This window comes from Cornus florida, unplaced genomic scaffold (assembly GCF_030987335.1).
Source record: "Cornus florida cultivar Cherokee Brave unplaced genomic scaffold, ASM3098733v1 CherokeeBrave_3.0.0_Hap2_Chr05, whole genome shotgun sequence".
NCBI lineage: Eukaryota > Viridiplantae > Streptophyta > Magnoliopsida > Cornales > Cornaceae > Cornus > Cornus florida.
The window spans coordinates 36502372-36520803 of NW_026775575.1; the positions used below are offsets into that span (position 1 = coordinate 36502372).

The 18432-nt window shown below is 40.5% G+C and overlaps 2 protein-coding genes across 2 annotated transcripts; both read right to left on the reverse strand.

Moving 5' to 3' along the window:
* Window positions 1-1512: 1512 nt before the first annotated feature.
* Window positions 1513-4947, reverse strand: LOC132310109 (uncharacterized). Its single transcript, XM_059808335.1, has 3 exons — window positions 4442-4947; window positions 3448-3825; window positions 1513-2066 (listed from the first exon to the last, which is right to left on the reverse strand). The coding sequence occupies exons 1-3, from the start codon at window positions 4893-4895 to the stop codon at window positions 1705-1707; spliced, it is 1194 nt and encodes a 397-aa protein (XP_059664318.1). The 5' UTR covers window positions 4896-4947; the 3' UTR covers window positions 1513-1704.
* Window positions 4948-14665: 9718 nt separating this feature from the next.
* On the reverse strand, window positions 14666-18175 carry LOC132309140 (uncharacterized). Its single transcript, XM_059807487.1, has one exon. The coding sequence runs from the start codon at window positions 18173-18175 to the stop codon at window positions 14666-14668; it is 3510 nt and encodes a 1169-aa protein (XP_059663470.1).
* Window positions 18176-18432: the final 257 nt, after the last annotated feature.

An 18432-nucleotide genomic window follows, 5' to 3' on the forward strand; every position in this document is an offset into this window, starting at 1 on the left:
TACCACTTCTTCTTTCTTTTCCGGAACTTTGTTTTGCTGACAACTTTTTGAATTTTTTATGACATCGCGCCATAAATCAAATGCTTTAAGATAAATAGAAATTATATTGCTCCAATATGCATAATTTGAGAGAACTAATTTTTCATTCATTTTTCGGGGCCAAAATCAGCTCCTTGAATCTTCTTTGAATTGATTTTTCACGAGCCAGATATTATTTTGCTTCACGCTTCAAAATCCCTACACCATTCCAACTTTCGGATTCATAGAATCATTCACGATTCAGATATTATTTTGTTCTGATGCCAATTTATAGGAGGCATTCAATATGAAGAAGGAAAATACACACAACTTGTATATAAAACTCACAAATTATGATATATTCTTTCTCACTTCTTACTTACAAAAGAATTCAAGAACATGTATTTATAGGCACCATTACATGACTCTAAAAAGACACAAAATACAAGACAATAAATAAAACACTAACTTTAACACAAGTGTTTCATCTCCCAATGAGACAATTCATGTATTCCACATATGAGTTGGTTAATTCATGTATTCCACACTTAAGTTGGTTCATGTATTTGGTTAAATTTTCCAACAATAATTATTATATTTATAATGTTCCTGCAAAGAAAGGGGTTTATTATATTCAAATCTCTGTCCTACAAAGAAATTGGAAATTTCAGGTGTGGGGGTATCATCCAATTTTCAAAAGGTCAGGCCTAGAGTGCCCCCACCCTATTGATTCTAGGTTAGGGCCCCCCTCTCCCAATTAACTATTATTGGCAGGATAAATAATAAATAAATTGGCAATCTCATCCTAGAGGTACCGGCATCGAAACAGTTATTTCAGAAATTTCAAGAAAATAATTGCTTAAGAACTTAGTTTTGTTGAAGCAACAGAAGCGCATGGATACATAAATCCAATGAAAGCCAACAAAGCAATTACACAAAAACACAAGATATACATGGTTAAGCCAAAACCGACCTACTTCCATGGATGAGAAGAGATTTCACTATAATTCATAAAAATATTACAATAATAGGATACCAACACCACGTACATGTCTTCTCACCATGTACTACTCTACGAGCATATGTTTTCGCTACCAATGCTATCAGTGTTTTTCCTACTCTACCAACCTGCATATTTCATCTACCCATCATCTCCCTCAGGAGACTACATCTCTCTCAAATTCACAAGTCTCAACAACTCTAAAATAGAAACATAATTAAGAACTTGAGACACAAATCCCAACAAGTTTTATTATTGATAAAACTACATATTATCTAATAAAAACATAATCAGATGAATTTAGTAATTCATCAAAGTTGTACAGAAGGGACACACACCAGTGAGCTAGTGATTTTTTCATTTTTTGGGAAAAAATAAAAACTTGAATACTTAACGAAAATAAATAACGATAAGGGGGCATGACTTAACGGTAAGATTACTCTGTTATGATGTCAAGATCAAAAAGTGCATGACCATGAATAATATGCATCGATTATAACTACCTTGATCACATCCAAGTTCCAACAGTCATCAACTAGATTATATATATATATATAAAGTCAGTGGACTAGCAAATCGATCCCCAAAGCTCAAATGAAACATAACATATAGTGTAGAAGCAAATCACTATTGTACACGACCACAAATGCCACTTATTACTCCAAATACACCACTCACACACACTGTTACAATTTGGGCAAATCCCTCTGACCCAGTGTAGAGAAGAACTGGCCAAGAAAAGCAAAGATAGCACCAACAAAACACATGAGCCATGACAACAAGAGCACTGCCCAGTCCTTAAGGTTTCTTTTAGGAAGGTGTCCCCTGTCTGAGATGAGCATTGCCCGGTAAACTGCTTCTGTTAGGGCGTAAGTCGTAACAGGATCTGATTCATCAGCAAGGAACCCATACTCGGTGAAGCAGACAATGTCATACACTCCATTGCTCTCTGAAACACCGAGATGTTCACAGATTTTGAGCCGGCTATCGATTCTGTCCTCCGTCGATAACTTGTCACCATGTGTTAGTATCAAGATGGGGTTCTCATCTGCAGGCACGTACAGTTGGAGCAGATAAGTGCCCAGTTTTAACTTATTTAGCTTGTTTTATCTTATTTAATGCATGGATTAATTTAGAAAGTTTAGTTATTGATCATTGCATTGACCAAGGACCTAAAATGGCACAATCATTGTATGAAGCATAAAAATGTAAAATTGAATGACCAAAGTACCTTAACTTCAGAAAGTACTCCAAAAATTTATAGCATTATTCTTCAAGTTTATTTACATTCCTATGAAATGACTACTCATTATTGTTGTGCTTATTGTTCCTTCATTTGAGTTATGGAGTAGTATTAAGATGGTATTGAGATAATTTTCTAGTAGAGTTTGGCTCTCAATTTGTATGCTAAGTGTTAGAGGAGTCTCACGTTGGATCCGAATGAGAAGGGAAATTGGTATAAAATAAATAGCACTACTCAATAATTTATGTTTTTTGGTCAGCGGGCAAGTGTCTACCCGTTATAATTGATATCAGAGTCAGACTTAGTTCTTGATCTGATGCCACGTCAAGCGTCCGGTCCAGAAGTGTCTAAGTTGTCACCCTGAGTAGGTAGGGTGACCCGACCGCAACAAGGGCGTTGCGAGTTCAGGTGATGGAAAATGTTAGAGGTGAGTGTCTGAGTTGCACCCTGGGTGGGCAAGGTGGTCCAACTGCAACTAGGACGTTGTGAGTTCGGGAGGGGGAGAATGTTAAAGGTGTCCCACGTCGGATCTGAATGAGAAGTAAAATGACTATAAATGGGTGAGTATACAGTACTATCTAATATCTTAAGCTTTTTGATTAGCGGCAAGCGCCGACTTGTTACACTAAACCACTGTGATATGGAAATTTTAATTTGGAATTCTATCAACTTAGGAAAAACTAGAAAGATTTATTAGCTTCCAATATGAGAGAATTATGTCTGTCTTTGAAATGAATTTTTGGAATTGAATTGTCAACTTTTTAGACGACACATAGCAGCTTTGTGATTCAAACTCTTCTCCAATTATTCTCCGAAAAAAAACTCTTCTCCAATTAGCTGACCTGAACTGCAAATGTACCTATTTGTTTTCATCCTTTTTAAGGAGGGCCTTGGAATTGGTTTTTATATGCTATAATTTCAGAAATTAACAATACTTTTTACTCTTGGATGATAGAATGATGATTAAATCACTACCATATTTTATTGTCTATATATAGGTGTGATAGTGCAGAAGGTTACATGTTGAATGAATGCCTCAAAATATATATATACATATATATATATATATATAACAATAATAAAATAAATATGATGAAAAGGTGAAAACAAACTTACTAATTTTGCGGGCAATATTGTGTACGCGTTTGTTTGAATTTTTGAAAAAAATAAAATAAAAATAACTTACTGGAATTTCTTAATGGTGGTGAGCAGAAGAGGTGTTTTATGGCCTCCAATGGCTTCTTGTCACCAGCTTTCAAAGCTTTATAGATCTCTGCAACATTAACCACCACCATCACACAATTCACTCTTCTGTTCACAAACTTCCAACTAGACCTCAGCTGAGGACTCCCCAATTCATCTTCACTCAGAACAGGGTCCCCTGTTCTCAAGCAGAGCTGCTTATGGTGAACTCCATTGCTCTTCCATTCTGACAATTCTTCGAGGCTCTCATCTAACCGATCGTAATCGAATCCCCTCGTATCGTACACGCAGAACCCGTTGTTCAGCGATCGCAACACGTTGTGTTCCTCCATGATCAAGGTTGTGCAGTTAGAAGCACATCCTGGCAGAAAAAATAATAATAATAAAACAGAGTATATTAGATAAAAAAATTATCACTTCTGTGGTACAATCATAGTCATAACTAAATCCTGCATTCAAGTTTTTGAAGTAAATATAAAAAAATGTTTTTTATTGCTTCTAGTAACACACTTTTTCTGTATTCTAAGATCAAAATTTTCAATTGTGAGTTCAAACTATGTTTCATGCTTTTATTTTACAAAAAAGAAAAAGAAAAGGAAAAACAAAAAAGAGAGAAACTATGGGTCAATTTGGATTGTCACTCAGAAAACAGTTGAAAATAGTTTTTTATTCTCGAAACCAGAATCAGAAAATTGTACAAAACTCTGTTCGATTCTTTTTTTTGAATGCTCAATTATAAAAAAAAAGTGCACGTTTTCAAAGAAAGTACGTATTTCATAGTAATCTGAAAATAGTTTTATGTTTTGTGAATTCTTGAGAATTTCTGAGTAACAAACCAAACAGGCTCATGATCGAACTCCTAATTCAGGATCATGGAGACCTACAAAAGAACCAAATTTAGAAGATTTCACTGTTTTTGAACACTATTTCCAGATTAAACATTTCAAAGCCAAACACAAGAATTGAACATAGCTAACCTGAAGAGGTTTGAGCAAATGGTACAAGTCCAGAGCGCCCTAAAACACTGTACATGAGGTTCACAAGTGAGCTCTTGCCAGAATTATGGAAACCAACCAAGAGAATGGTATTCGCACGAGGAATGTCCATCTCCTCCTTCTTGACACCTCCGGTGGGCACCCAAAAGTCCCCCGGTCGGTACGTGAACAGCTTGTGCCGGAGTTGGTCAAGAACTTCCTCCCCAAGTGAGACCAACCTCTCCATTTCTCTCAGAAGTTTGAGCCTCGGTGTGATCTTCGACATGTTCGGTATCTCCAGCTTATTGAAGTTCGCACATTCCTCGAACTTGGCCGCCGATCTCCACCACCGATGGTCCACCACTGTGGTGGTGTCCTCTTCACTGTTGAGAGATGTTTGGATATCTTTCATCTCTGTCTTTGGTACTACCAAATTGTCCCTAGAGATGGTGGCCATAGCTAACTAACTACTTTTTTAAGGAGTGTCCTGTGCATGGCTTGTGCATGTAACTACCATCTTGCTTCTTTAAAGAGAAACACTCGATTGGTAGAGGAAGTTTCCTAGCACTTTCAAGCTTATCCAATAGGTTTTTGAATTACACATATACCCTTTCACCATTGTTTACGTTCACATTACCGGATAAAGTGTGTTTTGGTGTTTCAATACCTTGTCAATCCAACGGTTGAAAATATGTTTTCGGAAAATGATTTTTGCAGGGAATTGTTAGGCTTACTTTTTTAATTGGTCAATTATGTAACAAATAAGGATCTACTTAGTTGTATTTATATGTATTAGGTATAAATAACCTATTAAAAATTATTAGGTTATATAATTTACTGCAAGTATTCGGTGTGAGTATCACTACTTTGCGTTTTTTTGTCATAACAATGAGATTTCTTTGTAATCAAAACTCAAACTCCTTCAATAAAAATTCATGTTCAATTTTTTTTTTTTTTTTATAAATATTGTATTAAATTTTCATGTGTTGAGTTTTAATTGATGGAACCATATAATTCAAAACTATCTAATAATCTGTAGACAACGAGAGAAAGCTAAACGGTTAGACTCGAATGAAAAACACCTCAAAACCATATTAAGCATGATTTTGAATCTTGAGTTTTGAGGATTAAGTGGTATCTACATTGGGCCAATTATTTTTGACAATATGAATTCTAGGCCATCATGTGGGCTTCATTTTTTTTTTTTTTTTTTTTGTTATGTCTTTGTTTTTTATCTGGCTTATGGGCTTCTGGCCCATAATGTCTCTTGGGGTATGCCGCGCAATTATTTTTCCTTTATTTATTTTAGTCTCACTTACAAAAAAAAAAAAAATTGTTGGACTCAAGAGTGGAAGACGCCTAAAAACATGATTTTAAGCATGATTTTGAATATGGGTAAGTCTGCATGCCAGTCAATGTGCAAACAATTAAATAATTTGCATCTTCAGATATGCAGAGTTATATTTTGGTACTAAAAACACCCGACCATACATCTCACAAACACACACGCAGAACAAACATGGTATGCACTATTTTAAGGGGGCGTATCACCAATTGTAGGTGTCGCACTGAAAAGTCGAGCAAGTATTGTCAAGACATTCAACCAAAAAAACAAAAAAAGAGGAATGGCAAAATGGCACCAAGATAATTCAAAAAAGCAGTCACGAAACTCTTTGAAAAGTCAAAATAAAGTGTAGTTTCAACTCTCAAGTCCAAAGAAAATCTTGACGTCATGTCAGGTCATCAAATCTCGAAAGTGCAACTCTCATGTAAAGTCGTCAGACCTCAAAGATACAATTCTAGAATCTAAAGAAAACCCTAGCGTCATGTCAGGTCATCCAACCTCAAGTTTGGCAAGACTTCAAGTCAAAGCTGCTGAGTACGAAACGAAATATGAATAAAGCTTTCTCGTAAACTTATAACCACCATTTGAGGACACTCCTGGAAATATTTTGTATTGACAGAATGAAAAGTCAAAAAATGCCTAACATAAATAATAAATCTAACCAATGGGAAAGTAAACTTGTGCTGTCTAACCAATACAAATGTTTGATGCACATTCATCGAATAGAGACCCTTACAATCACCATTAATATGTTTGGCTCACAAAGTGGTCTGAGGTCGCTAGCCAATGAACGGCTGACCTAGAACGCGGGCGTGCCAGAGTCCTGATGGACTCGAATATTTCTTGCCAAACTATTCCTATCGGGTCGGGTCACCGACCTAAGGTGATTCAGGCGAAAGTTGGAGAGTAGGAATGACCCTCTCCTTAAGGTTGCTATTGCCTTTAAGAAAGGACTTTAAACACTCAAGATAAACATGAATTAGAAGCAACTTAACTGGACAATAAATATACCTGAATCTGCAAACCTTTCTTCGTTGAACTTGACTGATTACAATGATGAATGAATTACAAACTCTTGATTGAAATGGAAACTAAAGTATTAAATGCTGGAAGATGAACTAAGTACTAAACTGATAGTGTTAAGCTAAACTTGCTGAAATAAAAGCTAAGTGCTAAACTGAGCTTGATGAAATAAAAGCTAAGTGCTAAATGATAGGAATGCTAAAGGTTGAACTTCAGAAATGGTCTTGGACCTCTTCCTTATGATGCTTGAGTGGGTATTTATAGAGGCTTCCACCTGGTGTTGTCCCTTTCAACCGTTTCTCTAGAAATTGATTGGTTGTAAGCTGAAAGTGACTTTTCCTAACCACCAGCTGGAAAGGTTGACTAACTTGCACATCCCTCTATAGGCAGATACAAGTATGTCTGACATGGTATTTTTGACTAAATGGTGCCTATTCTTTCATGCTTGATGATTTTGGTCTTCAAGCCATTTTCAGCTCTCTGCACCTGTCATGTCTGGCTTGATTTGTACATTAGCCTGGAGTCATCTGATTACTGACAATCCTGACTTCCCTCATCAGATGTTGGTGAGAACCTTCCATCTGTAGTTCTGAACTTCTGACATTGTCAAGTTGTCCTTTTCTATTTCAAGCTTTCTTCAAACTTCTAGACCTGACTTGTTGGGTTCTTGAAACATTGGGATTCACAACCGGTCTTCATTTGAATTACCCCAAAGATTCCTCAAGTGATAATGACCCGAGACCCCTGATCATGACCATATTTGGTCATAAGTCTTGATCATGGCCATAGTGACTAGAAATCTTGGTTAAGATTCATGATCATGACATTATGACCGAGAGTCTTATGATCATTGTGACCGAGAGAAATAACGATCGAGACTCTTGATCATGGCTGGTTATGAGTCTTTGGAGAGACTTTGGATTGTGACCATTATAACTGAGGGTCTCCTGACCATGACCATTGTGATTGAGAAAGTTGTGACTGAGAGTATTTTGGCCTAAGACTCATGATCATGATGACTGAGACTCTCATAACCATAGCGACCGAGAAGGGTTTTGACCTAAAACTTATGACCATGAGACTGAGACTCTCATGACCAAGATGACTGAGAAGGCTTTGGCCTAAGACTCTCATGATCATAATGACTGAGACTCTCATGATCAAGATGACTGAGACTCTCATAACCATAGTGACTGAGAAGGTTTGGCCTAAGACTCATGATCATGACCATAGTAACTGAGAGTCATAACCATAGTGACTGAGACTCTCAATCATAGCCTGTTATGAGCTCAAAACCTCATATCAGTCTTAATGGCCTAAAAATTCCACTCTTCTTCATGCTCAGCCTTAAATCGGATCACCATGATTAGAAATTAATCTTTCGCCCTGATGATCGGACCTTGTAATTTCTGACCACGTGACATGATTGCCTCGAATTATATTTTAGGTGTTAACAACTGCCCCCCAACTCTATGAAAATGGGTTCATACCGAATTTTTGTAGAGTTGTATTTATTTAGGCCAGTTTTTTGTGTTCGGCCCGGGACCAATCAAAGCTAATTTTGCCTTTAATGTATGGATAATTAAACCCAAATATTAACAAGAAAAGAGAAGTGTACAATTTCATTTCTTATTTACAATGGCCCTTTGTACCTAGGCCATATTGAAGCATCCAACCTGCTCAAGCTTCAAAAATATCCATTTAATCCAAAAGAGAGAGATAAATGAACTATGCAGCAGCTTCACGTCTGTCTCAAAATAAAAGCAAGTCCCATAGGAAATTTGACGAAGTGTGGATCATACTTGCCGCCCAAGAAACATGCAAGTTTTCATTGCAAGCATCAACATTGTCACCCCCACCGGCGACGACGTCACCGGAGACGATGCTCCCACCATTTTCCATTACCCGTACGTGTACCTAACAGTTTTGGGCTTTGCCATTTTAGGTAAGTTTCAAAACTGATCTTTTGAGAACGTTGGTGAAGAAAGACCAAAAGTTGGCGAGCTTCTAGGAACTGCGTGAGCCGATCTATGCATGATGCTGTAGCATCCACCCAACCATTAACATGCAAACCCATTTTTTAATGGGCACTGACCAACCAAGGAATGAACATGATTCATGGTTCATACTGCCAAGCATCGCAACGTGTTTGCCATGGACCGTCGCCGGCCAAGAAGAGATCGTCGCATCGGTTATCTTATTCATGAAGTCACCGCTGCTGAACCTATCACCGTGGATAGACTCAGTACTGGAAAACATGTGAGCTCCATTGCAAATACAACGCCGTCATTCTCTTTGGCGACGTCACCGCCGGAGATGGTACTTACGCCGTCGTCCATCATCATACCCAATAGCTTTGGGTTTTGGGTGAACTTTAATCGTCCCACACGTTGGTAAAGAACAGTAAGTTTTGACGCCATTAAATCTGGCGAGAAACGCAGTTCATTCCAGCCAAAAGTGGGCGAACCTCCTGGAACTGCATAAGGGACTCCTCCGGCGACGGGTCTGTATTACAAACGGGCTGCCGGTGTCCTCACGCTCCAAAAGACTTCGACCATTCATCCCCAAACCGGTGTTGGCCGTGAAGTGCATCACACTAGTGGGTTTCTTCATGATGTCGTTGCCGCTGAACCCACTGCTGCAGATAGATTCGCCGCCGGAGAAAAACATGCAGGTCTCCATGCAAGCACAACGTTGTCACCCTCACCGTCATCGCCCATCTTCTGTTATAATAACTACAGCAGCCACCTTTGTTGTCATCAAACCTGCAAATGGCGATAATCACGTTCAAACCATTTCCAACCTTCCTGTCTGGCTCCTCGCGGTTTTGGGTTTCAGTGAGCTTCAAACTGACCCACGTGGTGACTACGAACTGGTGCCGCCGATCAAAATGACACCCACCCATGCACACCGTTGTTCTTTGCTCATATTGTGGTGACGACGACGAGCTCTGCAAACTGTGTGGTTGACTGTGCTTTGCCGGTGATGGGTCTATTTTGCAAAACTACAACTCTCAGGTGATGGTTGCAAGCTGTGTACTTGTTTGTCCCTAAATAGGCGTCGATCATGGAGAAAACGGTGCACTGGTGTATTTCCAGATGAAACTCTCGACTTGGGTGGGCAAAATGGAAGTGACTGAAACATGAACTCCTTGTCGCAACAACCATTCTCATTGGTGACATTGGCGAGCTCTATGACAAATAAACCCATGACCGAACCATGATCTAGCTTCCGGCCATGCAGCTCCTCCAGCGACGGCGACGGCGACCCATTTCATTAACTGAGCTGGACTTCGGAGCCTTGATCACAGAGTTTCGCCGGCGTCAAAAATGATTGCAAAGCGAGGACGGCGACCGGTGGTAGTTCGGCTTTCGCCGGATTCGAGGGAGACATGTTGAAACTGGGTACGTTTTCAATGCTATTATGCTTTTTGTAGATATATACATCTGCAATATGAGCATAAATATACACATACATATATGTATAAATTTTTATTTTATACAACACATATGCATGATGCAATATCATGTGCCCAGCAAACCCATTTTTTAATGGGTGTTGACCATATTTTAAATTAAGTTACTAGTCAGAGGTAGGTGCTATCATGTACTTGAGCACGTGAATGGTCCTTGGTGTCTCATCTCAATCGGCTGGCTGTTTGGGAGCTCGATGCATATCTTTTTGGATGTAGTTGTGTACAACACGCGACTAATGCAGACATGGTGGTTTGCTCAAATCCACGTGCTTAACATTAATACCTTCATATGAGTATTGATTTTTTTATTCTGAAACCAAAATTAAGTATATATATACCGTACAAAGCACAACTGCTCTATCAGTTGAAGCTAATAAATTGCTGGAGTGGCTAGGAACCCTTTCCCTGCTGTCGTACTTCTCTATAGGCAAACATCAACGCCTACAACTTCAAGTCCCAATAATACTTAGCTTGTATTTCCCACGTGACCGGTCATTTAACTGTCAATTACTGTCCCAACAGTTTTCATTTATCACCGGCTACCTGCTCCCATTATAAGTTTATGTTAATGAGTTCAAAAAAAAACTCATTATTGCTACTCCATTTCATCCAAATACAGCTTCCACAGTATATAAGAAATTCTTTCACCACAGAACGATTGTTCCTCTTTCTTCTCAAATTCTTAGTGAGCACATCTGTTCGCGAGACACTGATAGTTCTGTAATCCTTGAGGTGATGAAGAAAAAACCCACCATCAGAGGAGTTGCTCATTTGACCTTGAATAAACTTTGATCTGTTATGCACTCAATCAGGCTCCCGTTTTTCTGCCACCCCTCTTGCCAGATTCTAGATAACTGGAATCAAAAGAAATTCAACAATTGCCGCCGCAAATACATCGGCTCCGGCCAGTGGACCAGTGAGATTTTGAAATGAAATTTCCTCTTCGTCAGTAAACCAAAATTTTGGCTTCCATTAACCTTTTCACTGGTTATTCTCTAATTTCATTCTTTCCTTGCCTTCAGCCAATGGGTGGTAATAAGAACACAACGATTGTCGCTGAGAACACGGCAATTCCGGCCAGTAATAAATCTTCCAGTCGGGCTGGGATTGTTCAAAATCTCGTCAACGAGATCATTGCTACCGATATTTTCAGCACTAGTGAAGTGTTAGCCAGTGTCCTAGGTGCTGACTCCTCACCTAGAATCGGCTTTGCTCCAGCCTTCAGAGATAGTCCACCAACCTCACTTCTTCCCTACTGTCCTTTAGCTGAGGAGCAACTCCCATTTCAGCGCGAGTTCTCTAATCTTGTGGATTCTTCCAACCTTTTCAAAAATTGCCCGATACCTCAAAGTGACTGGATTGATTGGGTTGATCGGGTTGAACCTCACTACGGAGCATTATGGAAGGAGGTCGGCATTTATGATGCCATCATTCTTTTAAAAAATCGAATCTCTATCGATAAGGAGGCTCTCGTCTCATTACTCTTTTTCTGGTTGAGTTCCACCAATGCTTTTCATCTTCGGTGTGGTATGATTGGCCCGACGGTGCAAGATATCTGTTTTCTTACCGGGCTCAGGCCTCACGGTACAGAAATAAATTCACTTCTCACCGTTCCTGAAGTAACTTATGAATATCCAAAGAAACCTGACGCTTCTGAGCGCATTACTACCCATGGCCCTTTTATTAAAGCCAGCAAAGGTAAAGGAACTTCGGTTTCCATCGCTGAGCATAATTCTTTCTTGGTGTACTGGCTGAACAGGTTCTTATTTTGCGTTTCTTCGCTCACAGTCACTAAGGAATTTACTCAATTGGCCCTTGCTCTTCACTCGGGCGAGAAACTTGTTCTCGCTCCTTTTTTGCTTTCTTATCTTTACCGTGGCATCGGGGAATATGTTGCTTCCAACTTCAAAACCTGTTTTGGGCCATTCTGGCTATTACAACTTTGGGAATACGCATATTTCCCTGAGCTTTACCCCGATCTCGACTTGTCGACCGTTGTTCCTGTTCCCAGCTATCATTATGCACATATTCAACCAGGAAAAAGATCGTTCAAAACCATGTTCTCCTTTTTTTACAAACTCCCTGCATACCGGGCCAGTCATCTTTTCTTGCCATTCTCTCCTAGACCGAGGCGACCTTTGTGGCTTTCCTATCCCCCTGCCCAGGCTCCACCGAGTTGCCAAGACGAACATACACAAACCTGGGCCAGTTTCTTGATTGCTAGGGACATCTCCTATGGATGTTCAAGAATGGGCTCTCCAAATAGTAAGTGTGGGGTGGAGTATTATAATCCCCCACAATTTGCTAGACAATTTGGTCTCACCCAACTCGTTCCACTTCCGCCTTTTCGATCTTTCAATACTTCTTTCTTGGAACGAGTAGTCTTCACCTCAAAAGAAACGGTGGATAGAGTATCCTCCCGGTTTAACCGTCTCTGTAACAAGTTCTCTTTGCAGCCATTTTTGGAAAATCCTAATACTTCTCCATCCTTTGACTACTGGTGGGGAAACCATATTGCGGAGGTTATGGTGGAGGATTCTCGCACTATAACAAATAGGATTGCCTCCATTTTTATTAAACCCCAAGGAGCCTCGACCAAGCCATCAAAAGGGATCAGTGTAGCTAATCCTGGTTCTCCCAGTAGGACGAAAAAATCAAAGTCGTCCAAAGAAGGTACACACTCACACTTACATATATATAAATACCAAGTTCTATGCCTTGGATCATAAGAATATCTTTTCCTTTATGCAGCTGTTGACTTCTATGACCCATTAGGAGTTTCTGATCATGAGGCGGAAATGCCTGAGGCTAACGGGGAAAACGTGGTGCTCCCCAAGAGGCCTAAGGTTTTCCTTATGAATTCTTCAAAGCATAATCTCTTAGAACTTTAGCTTACTTATATGTACCACCTAATACCTCTTTTTTAACCTCAATGGTATTCCAGGTGACCAGGGCAGGGAAAGGAAAAAAACAGGTTACCTCAGTTAGGACCACCAACCCTTTACCTCTGATCGATGAAGAGGAGGAAGAAAATCCTGATCCCTTGATGCCATCGACTTTCTCAGTTGAGACAAATATCTCTACCAGCCGTGAGGTAACTATGCTTTGTTTTTACTTTCAGTACCAATGTACCTTGCCGATTCTAATGGCATCTTTATGGACAGGTTTCCTCACACTCGGACAGGTCGTTGTCAAGAGATAGGATCAACATTTGTGATGACATTGCGAATGCTGATCACCCTCGCACTAGTGGAGTCGAGTGTCAACAAGCCACTACTCAACCAAACACTGTCTTTCATCAGTTTGATGGGGCTGAGGTGATTTTCAAGATGATCTTTCAGTACATCTCCCATATGTCTTTATCAAAGTTAGGCATTCAGAAACATTCTTCTCTTGCAGGTTGCCCCGGGCACACAACCAAGAGTTCCAAGCCCTTACTCTGCACCAGCGTTTGCTACCAGACGCACCTTTGGCCACGTGACTCGGCCTTCACCAGTTGGTGTGAGTATTTATGACTTATTCTCTCATTCAAGCCTTGACTTGTTTTACCAAATTCCTTTCATTCGCAGGCTGGCTCAAATTCTCAGTCCCAACCGCCCCTTCAAACTTATAGCACGATCGATGACTTTGATGCCTACTTTTCTGAGATAGTGGCTGGGTTTGATCTAGATCCCTTGATGAGTGAGCCAGTTGTTGTGCCTACGTCTTCCAGTCGTCCACCAGATATTGAGGGGGCAAAAAGATTACTAGTCGCCGTCGTGTCCCGAGACCTCTCTGAGATGCCAAGTTTGGCTGCTGATGTGACTGATGCCATGTCCATCTTGATAGATCATCATGACTTAAATCAAGAACAGATAAACCATCTTCAATCTGTCCAGAGTCGATTCCCGACTCTCGTCTCTGATTTTCAGCTCTCCTCTCAGAAGGCTAGTGAGCTGTCGTCTACGATCCATGAAAAGCTGCAGGAGCAAGAATCTTTGATTCAACAAGAGAAAGACAATGTTTCCCATTTTCGGACCTTAAAATTAACTCATGTTAGGGAAAGCCAAAGAGCAGCAGAGATCGAACGAGAGATAGAACGTCTCAAGATGGAGTTGACTGGAACTGCCCGGTCAAAAGAAGGACTCGCTATTCAGATGAAGGAGATTTATCAAAAGAATGTGGAAATTGATCAGCAGAGAGAATCGGTCTGAAAAGAAATTCCTTAACTGAGGGCTGAGAAGGCCAAAGAGGATGAAAAAATGGCCATGTCTAAGAAAGGGTGGGATGAGCTCAGGAGTCATTTTGTTTATCTGCAAAGAAAATGATAGGTAACGACTCTTATAAACTTTTGTACTCAATGAAAACAACGAATGAAATGCATGTTTCTATGGCTTCTAGTTATTTAACCATCTTTGGTTTTATTCTCCATTGTCTCCCACATTATAGGATAATAAGTTTTTAAGTATCGGCCATTAATTGGTCGAGGGTGTATTTCCCCGTCAAGATCTTGCAAATGATATGCGCCTCCTTTTAAGACTTTGTAAACCACAAATGGACCTTCCCAATTTTGTGACCATTTTCCATATTTTCGATCATTCACACCCATTGGGAGGACAGTCTTCCAAACCAAGTCACCTTCACCGAAGATTTTGGCCCTAACACGCTTGTTATATGCCCTTGCTACTCGCCTCTTCTGAACTTGTATGTGGTTAAGAGCCCTTAACCTTACTTCGTCTAGGTCCTCCAATTCGACCAACATAGACTCATTATATTCAGCAAGGGTCAAATTGTTTTGCAATGCGAATCTCATTGACCGCACAGTCACTTCCATAGGCAAAACTGCATCATGACCATAGGTGAGCATGAATGGAGTCACACCTGTGCTTGACCGTTGAGAAGTCCTATATGCCCAAAGTGCTTCTGATAACAGTTCATGCCACACCCTAGGGTTATCTTCCACCATTTTTTCAATGATGCCTTTTAGCGTCTTATTAGACGACTCGGCTTGACCATTTCCTTGTGCAAAGTGAGGGGTTGAGTTTAGGAGCTTGATCCCGTACTCTGCTGCAAATGCCTGCACTTCTTTGGCAACAAGGGCTGAACCTCGATCAGTTGTGATTGATTCTGGGATCCCAAATCTATGAATAACATGTTGTTTGATAAACCGAATCACATCTTCTTGGTGCACTGACTTCATGGGCACCGCTTCGACCCACTTGGTAAAGTAGTCAATTACCACAATGATAAAATAATGTTGTTTAGAAGAAAGTGGATAAACTTTCCCTATCAAATCCATAGCCCATCCTCTAAAAGGCCATGGTTTTATGATTGGTTGCAATTCAATCGCAGGGGCTCTATGGATTGGCCCATGCCTTTGACACGCTTGACATCCTTTGGCGTATGTGATACAGTCTTTAAGCATCCCGGGCCAGTAATAAGCGTACCTTCTAATCAGCCACTTCATTTTTATTCCAGCTTGGTGAGCACCACATACCCCTTCATGGGTCTCTCCCATTACTTTCATGGCTTCTTTTTTACTGACACACCTTAGGAGTAGGTCATCTTTGATGCTTTTCCTGAATAGGTCTCCATCAATCATCACAAACTTAAGAGCTTTGATCTTTAGCTTCTTGTCAGCCTTAGGGTCTGGATTTTTGAGAAAATCGACGATCGGTGTTCTCCAATCATTCTCTTCCATATCGTCTTCCACCTCGATTGCAAAGACCTCCGCCAACAATTCTTCCCTCGCCTTAACTGAGGGTAATGACCTTCTCTTTATTCTGATCAAATTCTCCATTATTCCTTCTGGCACCCTAACGCCAGATGCTATTTGAGCCAAATCATTGGCCTCTTTATTATGCAATCTATAAACATGCTTGACCTTTACCTCTGCAAATTCTTGTAGTAATTGCATGGCTATAGAGTGGAATGGTTTGAGGTGCCAACTTTGGCACCTGAAATTGCTGGACAACTGACCGATCACCAAACTTGAATCACCTATGATCTCAACGGTCTGTGCCCCCATCTCTAAGAGTATTTCAAGACCAATAATCAGAGCTTCATATTCTGCTTGATTGTTAGAACATTTGAAATCTAGAAAGAAAGAATATGTTGTTTTCCTGCCATTTGGTGCAATTATTACAACTCCAGCTCCCCCGACATCATTTGCGCTGGATCCGTCAAAAATTAGAGTCCAAGGAGTTAGTTGAATAGCACATAACTCCATTGCATCATAAACTCCCGGATCAACATCCAAGCATGGATGGTCAGCTAGGAAATCAGCAAGTGCTTGGCCCTTTACGGCCCTTTGAGGCACATATTGGAAACTGAATTCCATAAGGGCCAAGGACCACTTGCCTATTCGTCCAGAAATTATTGGACGAGAAAGCATATACTTAATCAAGTCAGTGGCACAAATCACATAAACTAAAACAGGTAGCATATATATTCTCAGTTTGTGAGCAGCAAAATACAAAGCAAGACACATTTTTTCGATTGGCGTATATCGACGCTCAACCGGTGTCAAAATACGACTAAGGTAATACACCGCCTGTTCTTTCCCTACTTCGTTATCCTGGGCTAACAAACTTCCGATTGACTCATCCGCAGCTGAAATATATAACTTCAGCGGCTGTTTCTTCCTAGGTGGCATAAGGACAGGAGGGTTAGCAAGATATTCCTTGATTGATTCAAACACATGTTGGTGATGCTTTTCCCATCGAAAGTCTTCCTCTGATTTGAGCTTTAAGAGCGGAGAAAAGGTATGGATCTTTCCAGCACGATTTGAAATAAATCTTCCCAAGTATGTGATTTGACCAATTAGTCTTTGTAACTCCTTCTTGTTGCGAGGTGGTTGAGCTTCGATGATTGACCTAGCTTTATTCTTGTCGACCTCGATACCCCTCCGATGCACCAAGAACCCTAGAAAATTCCTAGCTGTCACTCCAAAGGCGCATTTAAGTGGGTTCATCTTCAAACCATGGGTTCTCATTCTCTCAAATGATCTCCTCAAGTCGGCCAGATGTTTCGCCTTTGTCGCTGATTTCACCACTACGTCGTCAATATATATTTCCATAAATTTCCCAATCATGTCATGGAAGATTGCATTCATAGCTCGTTGATAAGTGGCTCCGGCATTCTTCAAACCAAAGGGCATCACCACCCATTCGAAAGTGCCTATGGCTCCCGGACATCTAAATGCCGTCTTGTTAACATCATCCTCTGCTATGAATATCTGGTTGTATCCTGAGTGACCGTCCATGAATGACAGAATCTCATTCTTGGCGGCCGCATCAATCAATTGATCGGCCATGGGCATTGGATACTCATCTTTTGGAGTAGCTAAATTTAAATTCCTGAAGTCTACGCACACCCTAATCTTTCCATTCTTCTTAACCATGGGAACGATATTAGATAGCCAATCACAATACCTTGTGGTCCGGATGAATCCTGCTTTGAGTAACCTCTCAATTTCCTCCTTCACTTTCATAGTCACTTCTGTTGACATACGTCTAGGCGCTTGCTTGAACGGTCTGAAACCTTCTTTTATAGGTAGTCGATGCTCAACTAGCTGCCTTGGTAATCCTGGCATCTCAGTGTAATTCCAAGCAAAACAATCCTTATATTCTCTAAGCAACGAGATCAGTTCAGCTTTAAAGTTAGGTTCTAGAAGATCACTTATGTAGGTTGGCCGAGGCTCTTCTTCTGCTCCCAAATTGATCTCCAACAAGGGATCCTGAACATCGGCTTTCAGATCCTCTAACTTAGCTGGAGCTGCATCTAGCTCTCCTAGCTGAATAACATCTCGACAATCCCCTGACTCACCTTCTTCTATGATTTTGGCCATATTGGCCGACATATCACTCCACAACATTGCCCGTCTTTCAGCGAGATATGCTCTCAGCCGTGCCATGCTAGCTTTAAATGCTAGCATTTTCTCCTTCTCCTTTTGGGCTTGGTCCATTAACAACCTGTTGTTCATTAACTTCAACTATCGGCCTTGGCTCGCAGATAACACTTGGCCTCGATAGTTCCTTGAATAAATCGGATAAGTCCCCGTCTGTCAGATTTTTCCTCATCGTCGCCTTCTCAGGCTTGCCATACTTGTCACAACCAATAAGCCTCACAGGACCCATTTCCACCTCATATAAAACTGCATCAGCCACATGG